At 39.6% G+C, this 20,996-nt stretch overlaps 2 protein-coding genes and 1 non-coding gene across 7 annotated transcripts; all 3 read right to left on the reverse strand.

Moving 5' to 3' along the window:
* Positions 1 to 1,987: 1,987 nt before the first annotated feature.
* On the reverse strand, positions 1,988 to 6,213 carry mrpl28 (mitochondrial ribosomal protein L28). 5 transcript variants are annotated; one of them, XM_037084712.1, is made up of 6 exons: positions 6,085 to 6,213; positions 4,081 to 4,390; positions 3,502 to 3,654; positions 3,282 to 3,416; positions 3,104 to 3,193; positions 1,988 to 2,893 (listed from the first exon to the last, which is right to left on the reverse strand). In XM_037084712.1, the coding sequence occupies exons 2-6, from the start codon at positions 4,363 to 4,365 to the stop codon at positions 2,798 to 2,800; spliced, it is 759 nt and encodes a 252-aa protein (XP_036940607.1). In that variant the 5' UTR covers positions 4,366 to 4,390; positions 6,085 to 6,213; the 3' UTR covers positions 1,988 to 2,797. The 5 variants fall into 5 exon arrangements, with proteins under 5 accessions (XP_036940607.1, XP_036940590.1, XP_036940582.1 ...); XM_037084695.1 differs by lacking the exon at positions 6,085 to 6,213 and adding an exon at positions 5,259 to 5,368; XM_037084687.1 differs by lacking the exon at positions 6,085 to 6,213 and adding an exon at positions 5,233 to 5,368.
* Positions 6,095 to 6,181, reverse strand: trnastop-uca. The gene has a single exon. It is a non-coding gene; the product is annotated as a tRNA-Sec (tRNA).
* A 1,903-nt stretch (positions 6,214 to 8,116) lies between the features above and the next one.
* Positions 8,117 to 19,031, reverse strand: LOC119011494 (zinc transporter 1). Its single transcript, XM_037084665.1, has 7 exons — positions 18,980 to 19,031; positions 15,061 to 15,286; positions 13,725 to 14,303; positions 10,396 to 10,698; positions 9,839 to 10,116; positions 9,544 to 9,731; positions 8,117 to 8,651 (listed from the first exon to the last, which is right to left on the reverse strand). The coding sequence occupies exons 3-7, from the start codon at positions 14,293 to 14,295 to the stop codon at positions 8,339 to 8,341; spliced, it is 1,653 nt and encodes a 550-aa protein (XP_036940560.1). The 5' UTR covers positions 14,296 to 14,303; positions 15,061 to 15,286; positions 18,980 to 19,031; the 3' UTR covers positions 8,117 to 8,338.
* Between the last annotated feature and the right edge of the window lie 1,965 nt (positions 19,032 to 20,996).

Below are 20,996 nucleotides of genomic sequence, written 5' to 3' on the forward strand. Positions count from 1 at the left end.
ATCATCAAAGACTGCTGCTGGATCACAGGATATTTTTTTTCCGCACCATAAACCTGCTGTTGTTGGTAGGCGTATATGTAGTCACCTTGGGCCTCGTCTTATTGGTGACCACAACTGTCAAACTAGGAAAATGGCATGAATTTGTAAAACCATTGACACACGTGTTTAAATGTGGGTCAGATGTACATCCCACAGCTAAATGAATCGCAGCCTTTGCTAATTGCATTGGTTCAAATTGTGATTTAGATTTAAAATAGATTAATCATTCAGACCTACCAAGGACCACAATAAACTCCCAAAAATAAAGATGTAGTTAATAAATTTCATATCCATTGAATTATTAATTCCAGCTTAATAAAAACATTATAATGAATCATATCATAAATGACCAGAAACAAAAAAGTATAGCTGTGGGTGACGGGAATGGGTTAAGTCTAATAAAGTCATGAAAAGACCAAAAAAAAAAAAAAAAAAAAAAAAGTAAAAGAAATTGCTGAGGTTAATACAATACATCCCAGGGAAAACATGAATTTGTGCATCAATCTATCACATCAGCTTAAAACATCGACCTCATGCTGGTGCTAAAAGATAAATAAGAGGATGACCACAGTCATTGACATTTATCCTATTGGAACTATGAAAGTTGGCACAAAATGTTGTTACTGTTGGTAATCTTTCGTTGTTGAGATATGTTTAGATATTTTAGTCTGAACCAAATTGTCGAACTGACAGATGATCTGCTGAAAGTTTTTTGATGCACAGGGCTTCCACAGGTTCATCTTTTCTACAACTAACTGAGTTGCTGTAAAGGTTTGTTGCACCTAACTGAAAAAAATATCAATATTTGGACAAAGATGGACTCGAAACGGTATCGGTAAGGAGGCACTGACCATAGTCAATATTTACAGGGTGAAGGTAAACAGGGATGACAGGAAAATGAATACAGATGGAAGTTGCTGGCAAATGTGACGCAGAATTTTTACTGTTTCACATGAATTATTCAGATTAAACAGGGATGTTTTCTTTGCAAATCAAATATCACTAACTTCTTAAGCCTAGTTTAGCTCAGGAGATTGAGGATAAACCAGCCAGATGTTCCTCTACAATCTGACTCCCAAATATTACCAAATTTGGCCCGTGGTATGGCGTTTGTTTTGGTTAATATGAATGATTTGCTGATCACTTTATGACAGGGTAATTCCACACTGTGGTTGTTTCTATATAAGGAGTAAATCTTTCTGTTTACAGGTGCAAGGTATATTATTTTCTCTCTGTTGCCTGGTTACAACACCCACGGGAGTCCCCGCATCAGTAGGGACTCCCCATCTTACCATAATAGCATTGTGCAACCACAAAGTGCGACCGAGTACAACCGACACACGGCAGAAAGAAGTGCTGAAAGCGAAACCAGGCGAGAAACGGCTGTTTTCTTGTTTTCATAAACCCCCGTGTGCTCAAGCTCCATATAAGGACCATGGCTGCATCAGCGCTGCTTTCAGGGGCAGTTGTGCTGTTTATTACGACATTGTTTGTTTTGAATGCAGGACTATCTCCACCTCTAACACGGAAATGCTGAGAAAACAGCTTGAACGCATTTACCCTCTGTTTGGAGGTGGACATGTGGTGTTTATAAGATTTGATGGATGGGCTGGATTAATGTCTGAAGTTCCTTATTTGTAACTTGATTATAGTAAAACAGAGTAGGCTCCACAATACAGACACATTGTAATCTCCCACTGAAGTACTGTAAATGTTGATTTCACTCATTTCAGGCATTTTGGTTCCATCTAATGGTGAAATGCAGACATAGCATGTTCTGGTTTTATAGTATGTCCTCAAGTAAAAGTCCTGCAAAAACCTTTACATTTTAAGTACTGAAGCATTTATATAATTAACTGTCATTTCATGGATCACAAAGAACAGCAGGTGAAGATTAGCCATCTGGGCTAACACTTGTACATTTGCATGTCAACATAACTGCTGATAATATGTGTCAAAACAGAAATTAAATCTTTATTCACTAATACAATGACAAACAAGGCTTCAGTGGGCCAAGAGATGCTCTGGCATATAACTGCTTGTGAGACCAAAACATTTTCTTTAAATGTTTTTTTGTACAACTTTAACAAATAAGATAAAATGTGTTCATATATAAACCTGACAGATGTTGGTAGGCAGATTTTGTACTGCTGGACTGAATCGGTCCAGCTGTTGCCCTAGTTTCCAGTTTGTTTGTTTTTTACACTGAGTACACAGTTTAATATTTATTGCACAGACATGAAAGTGGTCTCAATATTCTCCTGTAAAAGCAAATTATTGTATTCCCTAAAATGTTTAATTATTCCTTTAACTTCCACATAAAATCATGCTATGACTTAAGAGAATTATATAATTAGTGAACTGATTTCATGATAATTGAAGAACATATGAGCAGAAAAACTTTTACGAAAAAAAAGTCAATCTTTTATTTTTGTTAGATACTCTGTACAGGGGCCTCATATCACAGCTGGTTCTGGAGTATTTACGCTGATGAAGATGTCTCCCTTCATCCTACAACATCTTACTCAGTGTATGGATCTTAAATAGGATATAAATTATCACTACTCCTTGTCATTTGTATCCACCTTTGTGTCACTCCCAGATGGAAATGAGAGTTCTCCTTGGTGTACAATCAGTCTTGAATAATTTTCAGAAACTTGTTGACTCCCACCACCATCTGGAGAAGTCTGACAGTTCAACCTACTTAATGTTTCAGTCTGAAAAGCTGACTCTGGTCCAGCTCAGATGGCTCAGCTGGTCACTTCTTCTCTGTGAGGTGCGGCTCTAACAGTTTTTGAATGTGTAGCTCCTCCACCAGGTTGTCCACACACACCTTGAACAAAGGCTCAGGCTCCTAACAGACGAGACGAGAACAGAACAGAGTCAGAACAGACTGAACATGATCGCTACAAAGCAGCATTTGTTTTGCATCTTTCAGGGGTGTATAAGTTGGTTAAGTTTGGAGAGAGATGTGAAGTCAATTTCTCAGATTTGTAACGCACTTATTCTCACTGAAAACAGAGGGTATTTGCACTTTGTGTGCTGTGTATGAGGATTTTGTTACCTTGTGCTCCAGCTGCCTCTGTTTCTCCACAGCCTCCTCCAGACTCAGACCCATCCACTCTGCTTCCTCCTCTGGGATCTCAAAATGCTGCTGATGGCAGAAAAACAAACATTTCTTTCTTTAACACATTTTCTTTCCCGACATATTTAGCATCACTCAGTGAACGTGTCCCACCTACCTTGTATTTGTTGTACACCTTCTCTCTCTTGACAGGGTCATCGGGGTAGAGCTCTTTGTCTTTGTGTGCCAGGCGGAGCAACATAGCCCTCTTCAGGTCCATCCCCAACTTGGAGTTCAGGTCTTCCTTTGGTGTCTGAAAGGAGTTGGATGTTTACAATCTTATAAAAAGCTCTGTAGGAAATGTCTTTTTTTGTTGGACAAAGGTGGTGTCCTCTTACTTTAAGAATATAAAAGTCGAATCCGTAGGCAGCATCGATGAGGTCCAGAGTGCGTGCAGTGACCTTGATGGTGAACTTGTGGTCGAGGATTTCGCTGTATAGCTCTCTTTTGAACACCTGCGGTTTCCAGGTCTTCCTCAGACGAGTCGACAGCTACCGAAAGAGATCATTCAGAATTCAATAACAACAGAAGACGGATGGACTGAAGTATGACGTCTAGAACATGTCAAACAATACAAAACAATTTATTAAAATACTTTATTTACAGTTTTTGACTTTACAAAACTGTACAAAACATGTCACAACAGAGAAACAGTCAAACATAAAAGAAAACAGGAGGGGCTGATAGACAGTTGCAAATTTACATAAATAGATTTATGGAAAAAACATAGTTACAGTAGTTGAAGTATAGTAAGTACTATGTGAAAAGTTGAGTCAGGCATCACAACTGACACGGGGCTAGGAAGGGTCCCCAGATTCTCTCAAATCTGCTCTTTTTTAATGTACTTGACTGATTTCCAATATAATAAAAACAACAAACAGAACTAATGAAGGAAAATCAATGTTGTGGAGACTCACCTTGTCATTGTTGGCGTATCTGAAGCCGGATATCCACCCCTCTCCTCCCCACAGGCCGTCCTGCGACTGTGGAGGGTAGTAGATGGGGATCGGGACGTCCTGCACCCGCTCCTTGTGTCCTGTCTTTGGGTTGCGTCGGTACTCGACTCCCAGAGGCTTCCAATGGACTGGGGTGGGTTCTTTCTGCTCAAGGGACTTGAGGTAGTGTTTAGGGAGACGGGCGTAGATGCCCTGCTTCAGCTTTAGGGCATCCCACATTTTGGGGGCATATTTATGAAGAGGCATAATGGACTGTCTTTCAGAGTCCAATCTGGAAGACAGAATAAGGAACATGTCAGGATCAAACAGACAACAACATGAACAACAAATGTGAAAAATTATGCAAACGGAATAATCTGTTAATTGACTTTTCAATGCCATTCTACGACCAACTTGCAACATTTTTGCATTTATCAAAGATGCTCTTTCACTTATCTTCCACAAGCACGGAAAGCTTAAATAAATTCCATGACATCTTCAGATCATTTAATACATTAAAATTTGTGTTAAACTGACAAAATAATTTAAATTTCCAAAATAACAAAATAAGCTGTTAAACTCATTTATTAAGAGGATTCACGGCCATAGCTTTAAAATGTTTTTTTTTTTTCAAATGTGTTCTAATCACTGTACACCGAATATTTTGGCCCCTGATTAGACCATGCAAATACATTCGGGGTCTATAAGTAACAATATTTTTTTTCTTTTTCTTCTTTGATTAGTCTATACAATGTCAGTTAACAAAATAGTGATAAAGACCCATAACAATATCTCAACACTCGTTTTGTCTTCCTGACATTAGAATAGATTTGGTATTTTACTTTAAAAATTACTTAATTTATCAATCAACTATCGACATTGTTGCTGATCATTTGAACCAGATTAACCTGCTACTTCATAGGACAGATAAACAAAATATACTCTACCCGTTTCGCAGACACCATTACAAATACTTAGAGAAACTCACGAAGTGAACTTCCAGAACATTAGGCTCGTTAGCATGTTGCTAACTGACAGCGGCTAACCGCACACTTATTCGTTGATTTACTTTGCTAAACAGGGTCTCTATGAGCCTAACATGAAGCTGGAAACACGTTCAAAGGTCTGTCTTACCGGGTATTAACTAAACAGTTACCTACGTCAATTACAGGGTAGGTTTTTACTCCACGTTATCCCAAAATCAAGCAGGCAAGGACATACATAGTGCATTCTCCGCTACACAGTCTGGTTTCCGCTTTCACCGACCCGCCTACACAGATGAGGAATATGATTGGATGATGGCCAAGTTCTCACAGATGATTGGCTTCAACGGACTATCAATCAAATACTTCTTCCGGGATGTTGGACCGGATGTAATTTCAAAGTAAATACATTCATTTATGTCTGCAAAATGGACTATCATTCATTTATATTTTTTAAATCCTAATGGTGTTCTGATGACTAAAACAACGAGATATAAGTGTTTCAAAATCATAACAATATAACTAATTGATATTAACTGGATTAAACATGGATAAGCAATAAAAGTCGAATGGGAGACCAAAAATATTTACAAAACACAAAATAAAAATTCAGATATGTCACGCCAAGAACAATCAAGTGAAACACTAAAATATACCAATAACCATAACTCATTTGGAGCAGAGTATAATTTTAGTTAAATCATGACACAATTAGTCTTTGATACACTACAAGCAAGTCTATGGCTTTGATGAAGAAAAATGCTGTGGGGAAAATGTTATTGTGAAGTGTTGACAGGAAGTAGATCCCGTGACGAAGACAGAAAAGCTTCGCTGGTGTAAAAGGTGAAAATAACACACGACTATTGAAGTTTTAAGCGCTTAAAATGGCAAATATTCACCATGATTTGAAACAGAACGGTTATAACAGACACTAAACATTTCATCTACGAACTAAATCAGCTTACTACAAACTACGATCAAAATCAACCATAGAAAAACTTACGCATTTCTTTCGCCCGAAAGGTGGAATTGAACCACTCTGCCGCTAAGCAGCTACAGGTTTGAAGCCTGCACCCCGGACCACCGAGGCTCATCCGGGCATTTTCAAAAAGGTGTACCAGGTGGGTTTATACATCATATCATGTAGACCGTTCTCAGTCATGGTGTCAAATGAAAAACTATAGATACTTTGTATTTAGCAGAGAGAGCTAGTACACAGAAAGTACAACCACGTCCCGGATGCCCTAAAGCAGATTGAGTTCAAATAAACACAATAAAAGCAAACATTGTCTGGTCTGTGCTGTGTTATGTCAAGCAGATGCATTGTGATTGGCTGTCTGGCAATAAAAAGGTGGAGCCACGCTGCGTCAGTGCAGGTCAGAGATATGTCCAGGATTAAAATTCAAATTCAACACTTTGAAGGAATAAGAAAACTGTTTCTAGAGGTTTTTTTTGTAATGAGATCTAAGCTCTAAAACACAAACTGCAGAGGGGCTTGGCTTTTACTTGTAACACTGTGTTTCAAAAAGGCTAAGGATATACAACAATAAATATATCCTGTTAACTGTCTTGTTGCTAAGCTTTCAAGGTGCCTTACAAGTCTTGTACCGTTTGTACAAAAAAAAAAAAAAAAGTAAAAAAAAAGTACAGAAACAATCTCTTAACTTTTTTTTGGTGAAATATTACACAAAATCTGGAGTTTCATTTTTTTGCACCTATTTATTTTGTCTACCCTCTAAACCTTAGAGAGGTTGTTTGTTACTATCATAACTGAGATGATAGCGCTCTTGAATGTGATCAACTTCATCATACTATATGCTAACAATTTTTATTGACAAACAGCTATTCTCTAGATCGCTTCCCAATTTTAATCTAAGATTATTTTTATTCTCCTTATTTGATGTCTTTATGTAGCTTATTTCTTTTTTCCAAAGTACGTATGTCTTTGTTTTCCTCAATTCTTTGTAAACTGTTCTCTCCAAAAAACAAAACAGAAAGGGGATTCAAATTAAACACTAATCCACTTTGGCATGCTATGTCATGCTAAGTGTCGCTAATGATGTTAACAATGGCTGTGTTCTATTTAGGTGTACACGTTTTTGCGTATGCTGGGCTGTTTTTACACTTTATGCTGTCATGTCAGCTTCTCTTTGCCATGCAAAATCCCTCTGTGTCGTCTGAGTAACTCGCACAGCCTCATACTGTTGATGCTCAAGGTGCAAACAGCTGTATTGCATGCTGCAGACACAAGTACATTTTTCAATTAGTTTATGCAAACTTCCTGATTTCCTCATTCTATTTGTGACTACTTTGACTAAATATACATTGCACTTCGTCTGGATGTTTGGCAGATACAGTTGTGGAAGTCATCATACTTTGAAACTACATTCATCAACATTTTGCTTAAGTAAAAATATAAAGAAGTGTTAGCAACAAAACATTTAAAAAATGTTTAACGTTAAACAAGTCATTGTGCAAAATAAATGTTGTATTATTCTATCTTTATGGATTATTATAGACATATTAGAATTTAAGTTTATTATATAATATAATGATGCTGCTGGTAGGATACCTATGACGATATTTCACTCATACACTGTTTTGTAGTTCAATCTTTAACAACGCATCCCGTTTCATAGACTTGTACTGGAAACCTTAATCTGTAAAGGAATTACTAACTTTAATCCATCAAATAGATGTAGTGCAGTAGAAGTATACTCCAGTAGTATACTTTGATATAAATGTTATGTCATTTTAATGTTTGTGTAATGTAATTTATGATTAAATGTATTATAACTGTTATGTCCTGGGTCTTTACAGAAGGATGTATTAATTAAATAAGTATTAATAGGTGCTCATAATATATACACTGTCAAATCAATTATCTAACCAAATGTATTCTGTTACATCATTTTGCTTCTTATGCTATATTTTATCTAATTTTCGAAATAAAAGGGACACACTATATGTCACATTACAGTTTGTTTTATTTCAATACATACATTAATGAGAAGCGAGAGGAAACAAACAAACAAACAAAAGAAAACTGCCTCAGTTGTCACTGAGGTTCACATGATATTGCATAAAAATCTTTGGAGCAGCACCATGTTAATGTCTTCAAACTAACAAAAGATTTGCACATAATGTGCAGGCAGTGTTTTGAGGTGGATAACATCCACTGTCTTTACTTTTACATCATTAAATGGATGCCAGATCATTAATTTATTTTTCTCCAGGTCTTTGGTGTATACTGTCATTCAGAGAAAGGTGTTCTCGATAACCAGTGTCTGAGGCTCTTCCTTTGTTTCCCCAGCGGGTGGTGCCAGCAGGGCGTGGGTCTCCTCCTCCACGGGAGAGCAGCACATACTCCCTGTGCAAACCTTTCCACAGGCCAGGCTGCAGGCCAGGTCCGCTCCCTGGGCGGGGTCTTCTCTGTGGAGGACAGGGGAGGCGTCACCCACACTGCCTGCAGAGGACTCAGAGTCGGGAGCAAACTCTGGCTGAACGGTGCTCCTGGTCACTCCTACACTCCGCAGCACCTTTGTGACCGCTGACATTAGATCAGAACACCTTAAGGAAAAAAAAACAAAAAACAAACAAACAAAAAAAAACCAACATTGAACATTTTTTATCTGGACAAAAACATATTCATGAGAGCCAGTCAGTAACCATCCCAAGAATGTAAAGGATTAATGTGAGTATGATTAACTTTCTGTGTAAGTTTGAAAGTGTAAAGCTTGTGGTAGACTGGTGACCTGGTGACCTTGGTGGTGGAGCACACCTCCACCACCAAGGAGGGATGGATGATAAATAAGCTGTGACCCATCTGAAGCATAAAATAAAACTTTATCAAACTATATAGCTATTTAAAGTCAGTCATTGACCATTTTCTCTTAATCAATCATACTTTCACTGTCATCAACCCTTGCAATCAGATTTCACTTCCCTGCTCTATATGCAAATGTACACCTACATCAAATGTTTTTTTGTTTTTTTTTACACAGGAAAATAAATATCTTCATGTGTAACATTTACTGAATTAACAAGTAGACCAACATAGTTATGAATGTGTTGAAGGCAGTTTATAGTCTCTACCGATGCAACAAGTCTCAAAGTTAAGCTTTAGTTTAAGGGAGTCTGGCGACTTGCTCCACAGATGATGAAGACGTAGCATCTTTTAGTTTGTATTCACTGTTTTTGTAAAGTTTGACATGTTTAAATAAATAAATAATAATTCAATAAATTGTTGTTTTCTTGAATACATTTGGTGTTAATGTCAGTGTGTCAGAACAGCTGCTCAAAGGTAAGACGCACTTCAGACATGGAAGCAAACAGACTGGTAGAGATTTGCCTCGACATTCTGACACGTTTTACAAGGAAAGACAGAATGAATTGTATTCTCAGTGGGCATGATATAAAAAGTTAGAACCACCCGTACAAAAGTCAAACTTTTCCACTTTACCTGTGTGCTGGAAAGCCGGCATGGCAGTGCACGTGCACAGTGGCCACAATAATAGATTTAGATAGCTGCCAGACATGGAGGTCGTGCACACTCTGCACCCCTGGAATGCTTGCAATCCTCTGTGTGAGATCAGATACACAAATGTGTGGAGGTGTGGCCTGTAGCAGCAGCAATCCGTACCTCTTCACCTGGAAGAAACACAACAGAAACAGCAGGTTTGGATATAGCTGCGGTAAATATGACCAACATGAATATATTTTTCAAACCACCCAATCTGTCCTTCTCAGAGACTGACCTGTGGCAGAGCTGCGACAGTCAGCACAAGCCCCCCCAGTATGGTCAGGGCAGGATCCAGGTAAATTAAATGTCTACAGGATTTATGGCTATGAAAGCATTGTGGGCCCATCAGCAGAACCACCACATTGGTGATCAGGGCCAGAAGGGGGGTACAAAGGTCCACAGCAACAAAGACGAACGACGAAAGACAGGCTTTCCACTGGCTGGTTGGCACAGGTCTCCCGATGTGATGCAATACCTTGGAGACTGGGGAGGTATTCGATGCTTTTTCACTGCCTGAAGGGAGAGAACACAGCAAAACATGTTCGTTTCAAACACTTTTGTACATGTTGATCAGAAAAAACATCACATTTGTCTATCTCGAGAGAGATCCCTCCTTTGTGACTCTGCCTGAGGTTTCTTCCATCTTTTTCTCAACATGTCCAGTTTTTCCTCAATGGCATCGAGGGTCTAAGAGGATGCCCCTCACACATTGTAGAGCCCATTGAGGCAATGTGATTGTGTTTATGTTCTATATAACTAAAATAGATTTTAAAGAGCTAGACTCTTACTTACCAAGATGTCCCAAGCAGGCTTTGTCTTTGGAAATCTCTGTGATGTCTTCTGAATGAACACTCACTACTTCTTCATCCTTCTCTGCTCTATGCTCCCCACTGTCCTGCAGAGCTGCTGCCTGCGTGTCGCCTCCTGACTGTGGTTCTGGGGAGTCAGTGTCAGGGATGCAGGAGGTTCGGGGGTTACAGAGGACGAGTGCCCCATTGTGGAGCGAGGCCTCCACAGCAGACTGAACTGTGCGGCTAACATCACTGAGGACTCGCCCTGGCTCAGCTTCACCTTTGGCTTCCTCTTCAGCACAGACTGTGAGAGTGAAACAGAGGAATGAAAAACAAATATGGACTCTGTTTGATGTTACTTAAAGCTGAATATACACTATTTTTACCATACACACTTGGCAGATACTTCAAAGTGCCCCAGGGGTACCATCACCTGGACAGCCACACTAGATTATTATTACATAATGCAGTGTAAATATGTACTTTAACATAAGCTAACTCAAGCCTGGTGAAAAAACCAGACCTTCCACATTTGTCTAAACACCAGCGTTCAGAATCGCCTTCCATACACCATATTCACAAGGTTTTAGGTCCATTGACATAAGGGATAAAACATGCTGTTATCATTTCTACACCCGATTGATCAGCAACTGTAAAGCGGTTAGTGAAAATCCATCAAGGGCCATTTTTGACAACCTGCTAGCTTCCATTAGACAATAGCTAACATGTTTAGCATTCAACCACTTTCCAAGTATTACACAATATGATAGGGAAAGGTGTAAATCAATTCTCAAATATCAATGCACATCTTGGACACATTTATTTAAGCCTGAAATTCAAATACTCCTGATGTAATCAATTGCTAAAGTTAGCTAGGAAGTGGTTAAAGGCTAACATGAGCTACATCAAATCAAATATGTTTTTTACCCTGAAATATGATAAATTGTCCCTCCGGATTTTTATTTTCTATTCACTTGCCCATCAATTAAGAAGCTAAAAAGCTGAAATAATCACATTTAAACATTTGAGGTTGTCACAGACATTAAATGTCATCACAGCAAGCAAGGAGACTCATTTACTCACTAGTCTGTCTTTACAGGCCAACTTTAGTTACAATCTAGATAACTCTAACTTTACAACTTGTAGATTTATCAATTCATAGAAAATATATATAGTAACTGGGTGGTTAGATGTTTAGTGGTGGTGATGCATGTGACTTTAGTGTTGTAAGTTTATAGCCTAACATTAGCTTTTAATTCTAACGATTTATTTTATGGTCATGTGTGGAGGGCATCCTGCTGAACAATACGTGCAAGTGTCATAAACTTGTGTTTGCCACAGAGCTTATTTATGCCAATATTCAAAAATCCAATAATAATAATAAAAAAATCTCATAGACTTTTTGTTGAGAGAACCAGGGTGATCCTAACTTCCTGGTTAGCCTACAAAAAGACACCTTCTCTACATCACTCTATGACATTGGTCTTCAAAATCCTTAACTACAAGTCAAATACATGGTAATCACATATTAAGTAATCAGCTGTTGTAACATAGATTAGACTTTCATGTCTGTACAGGAAGCTACTGCTACCCTCCTGTTAGCTTAGTTTAGCATCAAGACTGGAAACAAAAAGAAACAGCTAACATATTGTTTTGGTTTTTGTACAGATTTACATGAACAAACGAGCTAAACGTGTTAATTGGTGACCTTTAACGGGGTTATTAGGTGGATTTTGTTAGCTTTGGACAGAACCAGGCTAGCTGTGTTCCCATGTTTCCAGTCTTTATGCTAACTCGAGCTAACAAGGTGCTGACTCTTGTTTCATGTTCAACCCCTATAGACAGGGTACTCAGCTTCTTAATTAACTCTCAGCAAAAATGTGTGTTTGCCAAAATGTCCAACTTCTCCTTTAAAGCCTCGTTATAATCCTGATTAAAAAGTAGTCATAGCAGTTTGAAAGCAGGTGCAGGTATGCAGCTTTTAATGTTGCCTCCCCTGACTGTATTGTTTGCAGTGCATAAGGGGCTCAGCGTGCATCTGAAATCTCCTCATACACTTTTTCAATGGTGTGGTTGGTTTTCTAACTCCACTGGCTGTGCTGTGGTGAGAAGATTAGCAGACTCTGAATTACTCACTCAAACTCTCATCGTTTGCAACCTCCATCACTTATCACATTAACAACTAGGTTAAAACCATACATTCGTTCACGATAGACTGCACAAATGTGCATCGCTATCCCCATTTGTGCAGTTCTTTGCATCTCGAGTCTCTGTATGACAGTAGGCTTTTTCACACTACCTTTGTGAGCCATTCGAACTATAAACACTTTTGCCATTAGATTACTTGGATTTCCCTTTATACTCTCATAATTTCAAACACATTGAATCATTAAGCCTCCTTCCTGGATGGAATTTAATTAAAAAATTGTTTTATCCAGGATCCACATTTTGCACGGTCTGTCTGTTGTTGACCTTAATGATACCAATTCTCAGTGAAATACACAACAAACGCTTTCTTTTGTAACTTCCCGCCAGGGTGCTCTGTACACCAGGGGGCTCTATATTTGCCCCTTTCAAAACTTAAATGTAGTGTGATTGTTTCCTTTTTCCCTTTTTCTTTTCTTTTTTTTTTTTTTTAATGCTGTCGCTGATCCTCAAATCTTGAACAGATTCCTGCAAAGTCTCTGAGAATCCAAATCACCACCATTACTGTCCTTCCTGTTTGGTCCATGACGGCGGCATGCCGGAGATGCTACCGCTAACGTGAGTTGTCCAAAAACCTTCTTTTTAGTAAACTCTGTGTACACAAACGATGTTCTCAATGCTCATGTTCATGTGTAGAGACCCTGGTGATACAATGAGCAAAGTTTCACGTTGTGTCGAGCCTTCTCTGTCTCTTTTATCCCGCTTGTTTCTCTTGTCGTCTTCCCTATAAAGGTCACAAGTTTCTCACTTTCTACAAAACCATCAGTTCTGCTATCAGAAATACTGATGCATCATTAATAAAATGTTCTTATAATCACCGTACCCTCTTTTGTAAGTATTAATTATAATATAACAATAACGTGATGTTTCGGACAAACAGATTTTACTTCAGCTGTTGGCCCTTGGAGTTGTCTCTATGATGAGCTTATGCGATAAAACAAGTCAGACGAGGGTCCTGCCGGAGGAGGATAAACACCAACTACAACCTTGCAACCCAAATCTTGTTTTAAGAGATACTAAAAATCGTCCTGTATGATCAGAAAATGCTAGCACATATCGTTATACTGCATATCTGTGCACTAACTGCCAAAGTGAACGTGTCATCCGTCTGTAATGTTACATTACCTTTGTGGTTCACTTCAACATGAGATTCAGTGTCCGGGGCCTGTTGATGATCCCAGTTCAGCCACAGCATTAACATCTTATGGACCAGACTTACAGCGGTGACCACTACAAGCAACAGGGGTTGCTTTGTTGGTTTCAGTGCCATGTATTTCGTGCCAACTTCCAGAAAGTAGGAGAGACACAGAGTGGTCAGGCAGAGAGCGGTAATGAAAGTCCCTAAAGATTGAATCCTGCAGTCACTGTATGACAGACTGCAGTCGAGAGCTGGAGGAGAGAGTTCAGGCTGAGGCTGATCTGGGAGGGTCTGGGTGCCAGGTGGAGGTTTGACGGATGACTCTGACTGCGCAGCTGATGAGGAGGAGGAAGCGTGTGGAGGAGGCGCAGGGGAGTCTGAAGAGGAGGGAGGAGGTTTTTTCACACCTGCCTGATTAAGAGCCATGCGCATGAGGATTAAGAATGTGTGGAAACCATCCACCAGCATGATGAGCGAGTGGCAAGCCTGACTGATGGCGACCTCGCAGCACAGCAGCAGGAGGGTCACTCCCAGCATGCACCAGTGTAGCACCCTCATGCCTGCGACTGAAAGCATAGAGTGCAAGGGTGGAAAATTGCAACAAAAAGGAGTCATGACTAAGAGGAAGAAACTCAAGCAATAGCCTGAAGCATCTTTGTTAACCAAAGTAAATATGCTGTGTTGTAAGAACATTGGCATCAGACAGGCACCTAAGCTTATATTTTTCATTGACAAAGAAAAACTTTAAACAAATGGTGTAGAAATATTTTCCCATTTTATCAACTTTAGAGGGAATTCAGAACCAGTTCCAGTTAAGAACCAGTTCCAAATTAAACAGAGGAGCAAACAGTGGAGTTTTTGCACACCTGAGTCACACGCATACCCTTTTTCTTCTAATTTTTCTACACTGTGTTCAGAATCAGAGACGATAAAACAGATAATAAACCTGTGTAGGCCCACTTTGTTTCCACACAGAAAATTGATCGGGAATGGATAAAGAATTAAGTCAAAAAGTATAATCAACATTGACACTAGTATCAATAAAACATATCAATTTCCATCTTTAGTACAGTGCATTTATCATGCTAATACTTTTGTGCTTTTACTTCAGCAAAATTAGTGACTTGCAACAGAGTATCTCACTGAGGTATTACTACTTATACTTTACTTTAAAATGACCTGACTGCTTCTTTGATCACTCACTGTCAATCATGAATAAACCAGCATGCACATGAAAGACACTACAAACTATCTGCACAACTTGAAAATCCAAAATTTAAGACGGGAGCAACAACTTTAGACAATCTATGCTGTTTTAATTACCACAGAAAAGAAGACGACCCTCCAGCAGCAATGAAAGGAAAGTTGGGTTCTTGGATGTGATCTTTGCGCCGGCATCAGAAAAATGTCATTCATGGTGCTCATTTCCTCCTCTCTCTGTCCCAGCACACTCCTCCTCTGCTGTAATCGCAGTCATGTGAGCTGGGGAGGGGGTGGGTGGTATCGTCCTCTTCTCAGTTATCCCTGTTTGCATTCCCTCCTCAGCTAGCTGGTGGGAGAAAGTACCTTTAGCGGACACATCGCATGGCCCACCCACCCCTCATGCACTCTCGGAGCAGATCAAGTGAAGCTAATTTGTACTAATTAAATCCCCATTGTGATGTCAGGATTACAGATACCAGATCTGGTATTACATAATCAGATCAGCCAGAAAACTTTGCCTTACTATGCTGAAAACATCAGACTGTTTAATAAAGAATAAGTAATAATCAGAGTGATGTTATGCGGGCGGCTGTTATATTAAAGGTGCACTCTGTTGTTGTGGGGAAGACATTTTAATCAGAAGAGAAAGATCTTCATGATGTTTTTTTTTGTCAAAACAAACTCTCCTTATTATCATGAGTGAATAAACTGAAATAGACCTTAAAGGAAAACGCACTTTCATACTGTTTTACTTTGTTTACATGTGGCGGACCCTGCCACCTTTCTAGCTTCAAACAGTCCCCAGAGAAGAGTTTGTTTATTGTGATCTAATCTTCCTGTGATCCTGTGATCTTTCAAATACATGTTGGAGCTGAAGCGCGCCTCAACTGAGTTTTACCCCCCAAGCAATTAGAACATCAGAATAATCCATTAAATAAAGGTGGGAGCATAACTTGGATATGACAATGATGTCAAATAATACCGGTGCTACTGAGACACAGGCAGGGGAACGCTGTTTATTCTTGTAAGTAGCATGTCAATGAACTTTTCCTTCCTCTTTTTTCCCCCTTATTCGAAATTATTTGGGATTGTTACACATCTACATCCACATCCTTTGAATTTGGGATTAGACGCCTTACATTTCACAAAAAATATAACAGAATAAGTATATAAAAAGACTACATCTTGCGGACTTAACTAGTCGCTTGTCTTTTCGGATGTTATGTCTTGTCTTCATTGTGGGTCTTTGTATTGTATCACCATCATTTAAAAATAAAATGTATGCCTTTTTTTACTTAAAAAAAACCCTGATTGTTATGAATGCATAAAGGTATACATACAGGTATTAATAACATTAACTACCATAAACTGCTGGTCATACCAGACCAGTGGGTGTAGCACAAAACCCCCGAGTGCAGGTAACTGAAGTAAACAAGGTACACACTTATTTACTTCAGTTACCTATCTATTTCCTGTGAATCCAGCTCTTTGTATGGCAAAACATGTGTTATTCCCTATTTCAAAAGTTACCTAGACTCACTTTTAAACTACTTACAGGGAATATTAAATGAATAGTTTATGGTAAATATTTGTTTCCTTTTCTGCCAAGAGTGAGAAGTCTGACAGTCTCAAATGTGAATGGAAGTATGAAGCTAAAGCTAGGAAAACAATTAGCTTAGCAGAAATACTAGAAAAGAGTGCAAACGGCTAGCCTGGCTCTTAGGTAACAAAATCCACACAGTGGCACGTCGAAAGCTTACTAAACAAACTATATTGAGTGTTAAATGGAAGTCAGGTGAAGTTTCGTAGTCTATAACATTTCTGGAGCTTCACAGCAAAACAGAGTTGCAGCATTCTCCCAAACAACGTAAGCAGATTGGGACTTGTTTTAAAATATTAAAAGATAGAGAGAAATGTCGCCATACAACTCGTCTGCCATAATCAAAGTCTCTGGAAGCAATGAGACCCCTTTCCCATGAAAATGTCCCTTTTTAAGGCAAATTTTTCAATGTGGCTGCTAAGCTAAGCATTAGTGTACACCTCATCTGAAGTGGTAAACCAGCTGGACTGTGTGTAATGTCTATTCAAATAATCATTTTATTAAATTTTTGCATCAGCGTTTCCTTAAAAATAGTGAGCTTCTGAGGTGTTATTATGGATCTCCTTACCCGCAAAACCACAACTTATAAACTGCTCTATCAAAACTGCATGAAAAACAGACATTACCAGAGTAACTGTGTGAGTTAATTAACCCTTTAGGCGCCGGGGTTTATTTTAAAAAATACTAGATTTTGACATCTAAATTTCAGAAGGCTCTGGCTTGAAAATGGTTTGAGATAGAGACAAAGTGTAAATGAGACAAATATTGAGAATGACCTAAAGTTTATCTTGGGAGTAAATTTCCCCATCTAATTAGCATATTATGACGTCATATGGTGGCGGCCATATTGGATTATGTCATTTCCATGAAATACCTGATATTTTGAAAGAGAGTTGAACTCATTTCATCATATTCATCCCCTCCATCCATTTGTTATGTTGTCCACACATCAAGTGAACAGGGAAAAAGTAAATTCTAAGCCAACAGTTGTAAACTAGAACTATTACTACACCACAAAACTCATGTAAACAGTATGCGTTTTCTTTTTTTTACCCACCACAACCCCCCCAGGACACTTTTTCTTTTTCTTGTCTTTTTTTCTTTCCCTTTTCTTGTTTTCTCTTCTCTTCTCTTCATTGTTACTATTATCATTATTATTATTATTATTATTATTATTATTATTATTATTATTATTATTATTATTATATAACAGTAGGCATCTTTTACCTGCGGAGGCCTTATCTGTGCCCATCTACCAGATAAAAGTTTGCAGTATTTGTAGAATGTGGAGCCTGTCATGGCAAGGCACACAGACAATAAGAACTATAGCTCTGTCACCACAATATCCAATTTGCTCATCAGAGAGCTTTATCCATTCCTGATATACTTCCTCATCTCTCAAGTAAGCCCATCCACCATTACCATCATCATCATCATCATCATCATGTCCAGCCCTGTTCTGCCTTCCCCTGTTTCCCCTACGAAACTCATCAGCCCTTCTATGGACACTTAGCCCACGTCTCCCCCTGCTATCCCGTCTAGTGTTGTGAGAAGAGCTGGACTCGTGTGTGCTCGGTGCTTCGTGAACACTGCTGTGTTGCACAGCTGCACCACTGCCGTGGATGGATGCTACGTGATCGTCACGGTAGAAAGAGTGAATGCTAACGCTGGTCCCAGCGCTGTTCTCACCACCACCGCTACTTTTACCACATCCATTCACTCCCCTACTGATACGAGTTCGTGTATCATTTCCATTCCCACCTATGTTGGGCAAAGGGTCGTATGTTTGTGCTTATGCATGTTCCTCGCTCTGCGCGGCAGCGCCATTGCTATACAAAGACGCACCGCGACTAGCAAGCTTACTAATCGCCCGACCGTCATCTCCCAAAGTTAGATTTTCCATTTCAGAATCAGAATCAGCGAATGGGAGCTCAATCACTTCCCTACGTGTCAACTATTTGCTTGCTATTGTCGTTTACTTCGTCTCAATAACTTCTAAATCCACCATTGCCGCTTCAGCAGAATAGCTCCGTTGCGCGCTGTCTCCGGTCTCTCATCCAACAGTTTGCATGGGACTTCCTCGAACATTTTGCATTGAAGCATGACGTTTTTATGAGCTAAGGTCTAAGTAAGAGATGTCTGCTAGCTAGTGGTGAGGAGTATGAACGACATGTAACCCCCCGTTAGGAGAAAACAGCTGTTTTGTTGGGTACAGTGCTGTGTCGCAAATTTGCGACTTTGGCGCTTAAAGGTTTGAAACGACAAAACAAAGTGATCCCAGCAGAGTAGGGCGGGTCAGATCCATAATAACACACACTGGAAAGAGCCGGGTTGGTTGTTTCACTTGCCAACTTAGCTTCATATCAAACCAACAAAGATGAGAGTGAGTGTCAATCCTCTCATCTAACTGACAGCATCTAACTGTATTCATTTTAGTACTTATTATCTCCTTGAAGCTGTGTTGAGGTGGTGCAGCCGCCGTGTCCTCCCGTCAGCACTCACGACCCCGCAGATGGTACTGCAGTCCCATCAGCCCCTGCTCCTGTGTGCCAGGGTTGCAGGGGTTTGTTGCAGTCCACTGGTCTGCGAATCAACAGGCCAGATATGGGCTGACACCACGGATAAATCCCTACTGTTCTACCAGCATACCAGCACATTCCGGAGGCACAGCTAAGCCCAAGGAAAGGCCATGTGAGGAAGCATTTGATCACTTGCCACACAGTCCCCCTACAGTCAGAGAGGCCACAGACCTGGCAGCCTGGCCAAACCTTTGACACCTACAGAGCTGATTTTTCAGTTCTGTTGCACTACCTGCTCGCTGCTTATCTTTGACGAAATTCTGTAGAACTGTTTCTGCCACTTGGAGGCAGCGGAACAATCTGAACACAATGCTGACACACTGTCTCATGAAGAAGCTAGCCTATGTCACGTTTAACACAACATGCCTACTTACACATTTAACAGATTTGGAGCACTGGATTTGGATTTTATGTCTGGTCTGGTTTCCCTTAGTGATGCACGATATATATCGGACTAATGATTTATCGGCCTGATACTGGAACATTTACATAACAGAAAACCCCTGAGGGCAGGGAGCTGACACAGGCAGTGTAGACAAGAGCCAAACACATCGTCGCTGGAGTGGACGAAACTTGCAATACGTGTTCCGCAAGTGTCTGGAGAGGTCCGGACAGTCTATAGGTCAAACACAATAAATCTTATTTCTTCAGCTTTTTTACCATCAGGAGTGCATAAATTACAGGTCATGAAGCTATTTTTTAAATTAAAAAAATGTGACCTTATTGTCGGTATTGGCTGTAAGAAGCAGGTAATTAGAGGTTATCAGTATATTGGCTGAAAAAAAAAATCCATATCAAGCATCCCTTGTCTCCATTACCACCTGAAGTAAATATCTAAATGCCTTTAGCTGCTAACTGCTCTTGTAATTGTAGCATGCAGTGAGTAGAGCTCAATATTTAGAGCAGCTAAGATTATTATTACTTTTTTTCGATAATACAAGGGCTGATTTGCTGTATCCACAAACAATACTCTTCTTCCTCTATACTTCAATGTCTGAGGATGCTAACTTTTTACCCAGGATAGCGTGAGCCCTAGCCTTCCAATCATGTAAAATCTGTCAGCAACAGTTGGAACAGAGTGTGCTGAAACTGTTTGAGCCTCTGTTTAATTTAGAACTGGTTTAATATAGACTATTATGTACTTTAGATTCTCTTAGATAAAGTAGAAACCCTCCTGGGCCTTTCTGTGGGATGATTGACAATAGGATATTTACTCTCTGTAACCGATGTGCTGCAGGTCAAAAACAAGCCTGTGTTGCGTAAGAAGATCTTTTTACAACTAGCGCTGTTGCCACTTTCTTTGTAAAAACACGCTCTGGACTGTTTCCTCTTTCCTGCCAAAACGCTCTGGACTGTTTCCTCTTCCCTGCCAACACTCATTTGTGTTTCCATCAGCGCAGATATGACTCTGATGATCTGCAGTCCTAAATGCCAGAAACACAGAAAAAAGGAAATGAAACTGGCTCGTCTGCCTGTCTGTGAATCTAAAATAACAACCTCTTAGAGAGAAATGGCACACTGACTCTGTGAGAAATTACATAGACTTCCTGTTAATGGTAAGGACAGGAGGAGGAAGGGAGAATGTCACATTGCATTAAACGAGATTTGATTCATACGCTGAAGTCTGAGATTCTTCGGAGACTTAGCAACTCTCTACCTCACAAAGGAGAATTTCCACAACAACTCGTCAACAGTTCAACCTGAGGTGTGCAGTCACAAGTTTCATATGTACAGTATGTAGACAGAGACTGAGCCTCAGGGTGAGGAGTCACAGAAAACAGGTAACAGGAGGCCGACAGGACATCAGGAAATGTTTTATTTCCACCAGAATTCATTTTACAGGAATCCCAGAAATGCAACTCAATCAAATCCCTTTG

This window comes from Acanthopagrus latus, chromosome 2 (assembly GCF_904848185.1).
Source record: "Acanthopagrus latus isolate v.2019 chromosome 2, fAcaLat1.1, whole genome shotgun sequence".
NCBI classification, from domain to species: domain Eukaryota; kingdom Metazoa; phylum Chordata; class Actinopteri; order Spariformes; family Sparidae; genus Acanthopagrus; species Acanthopagrus latus.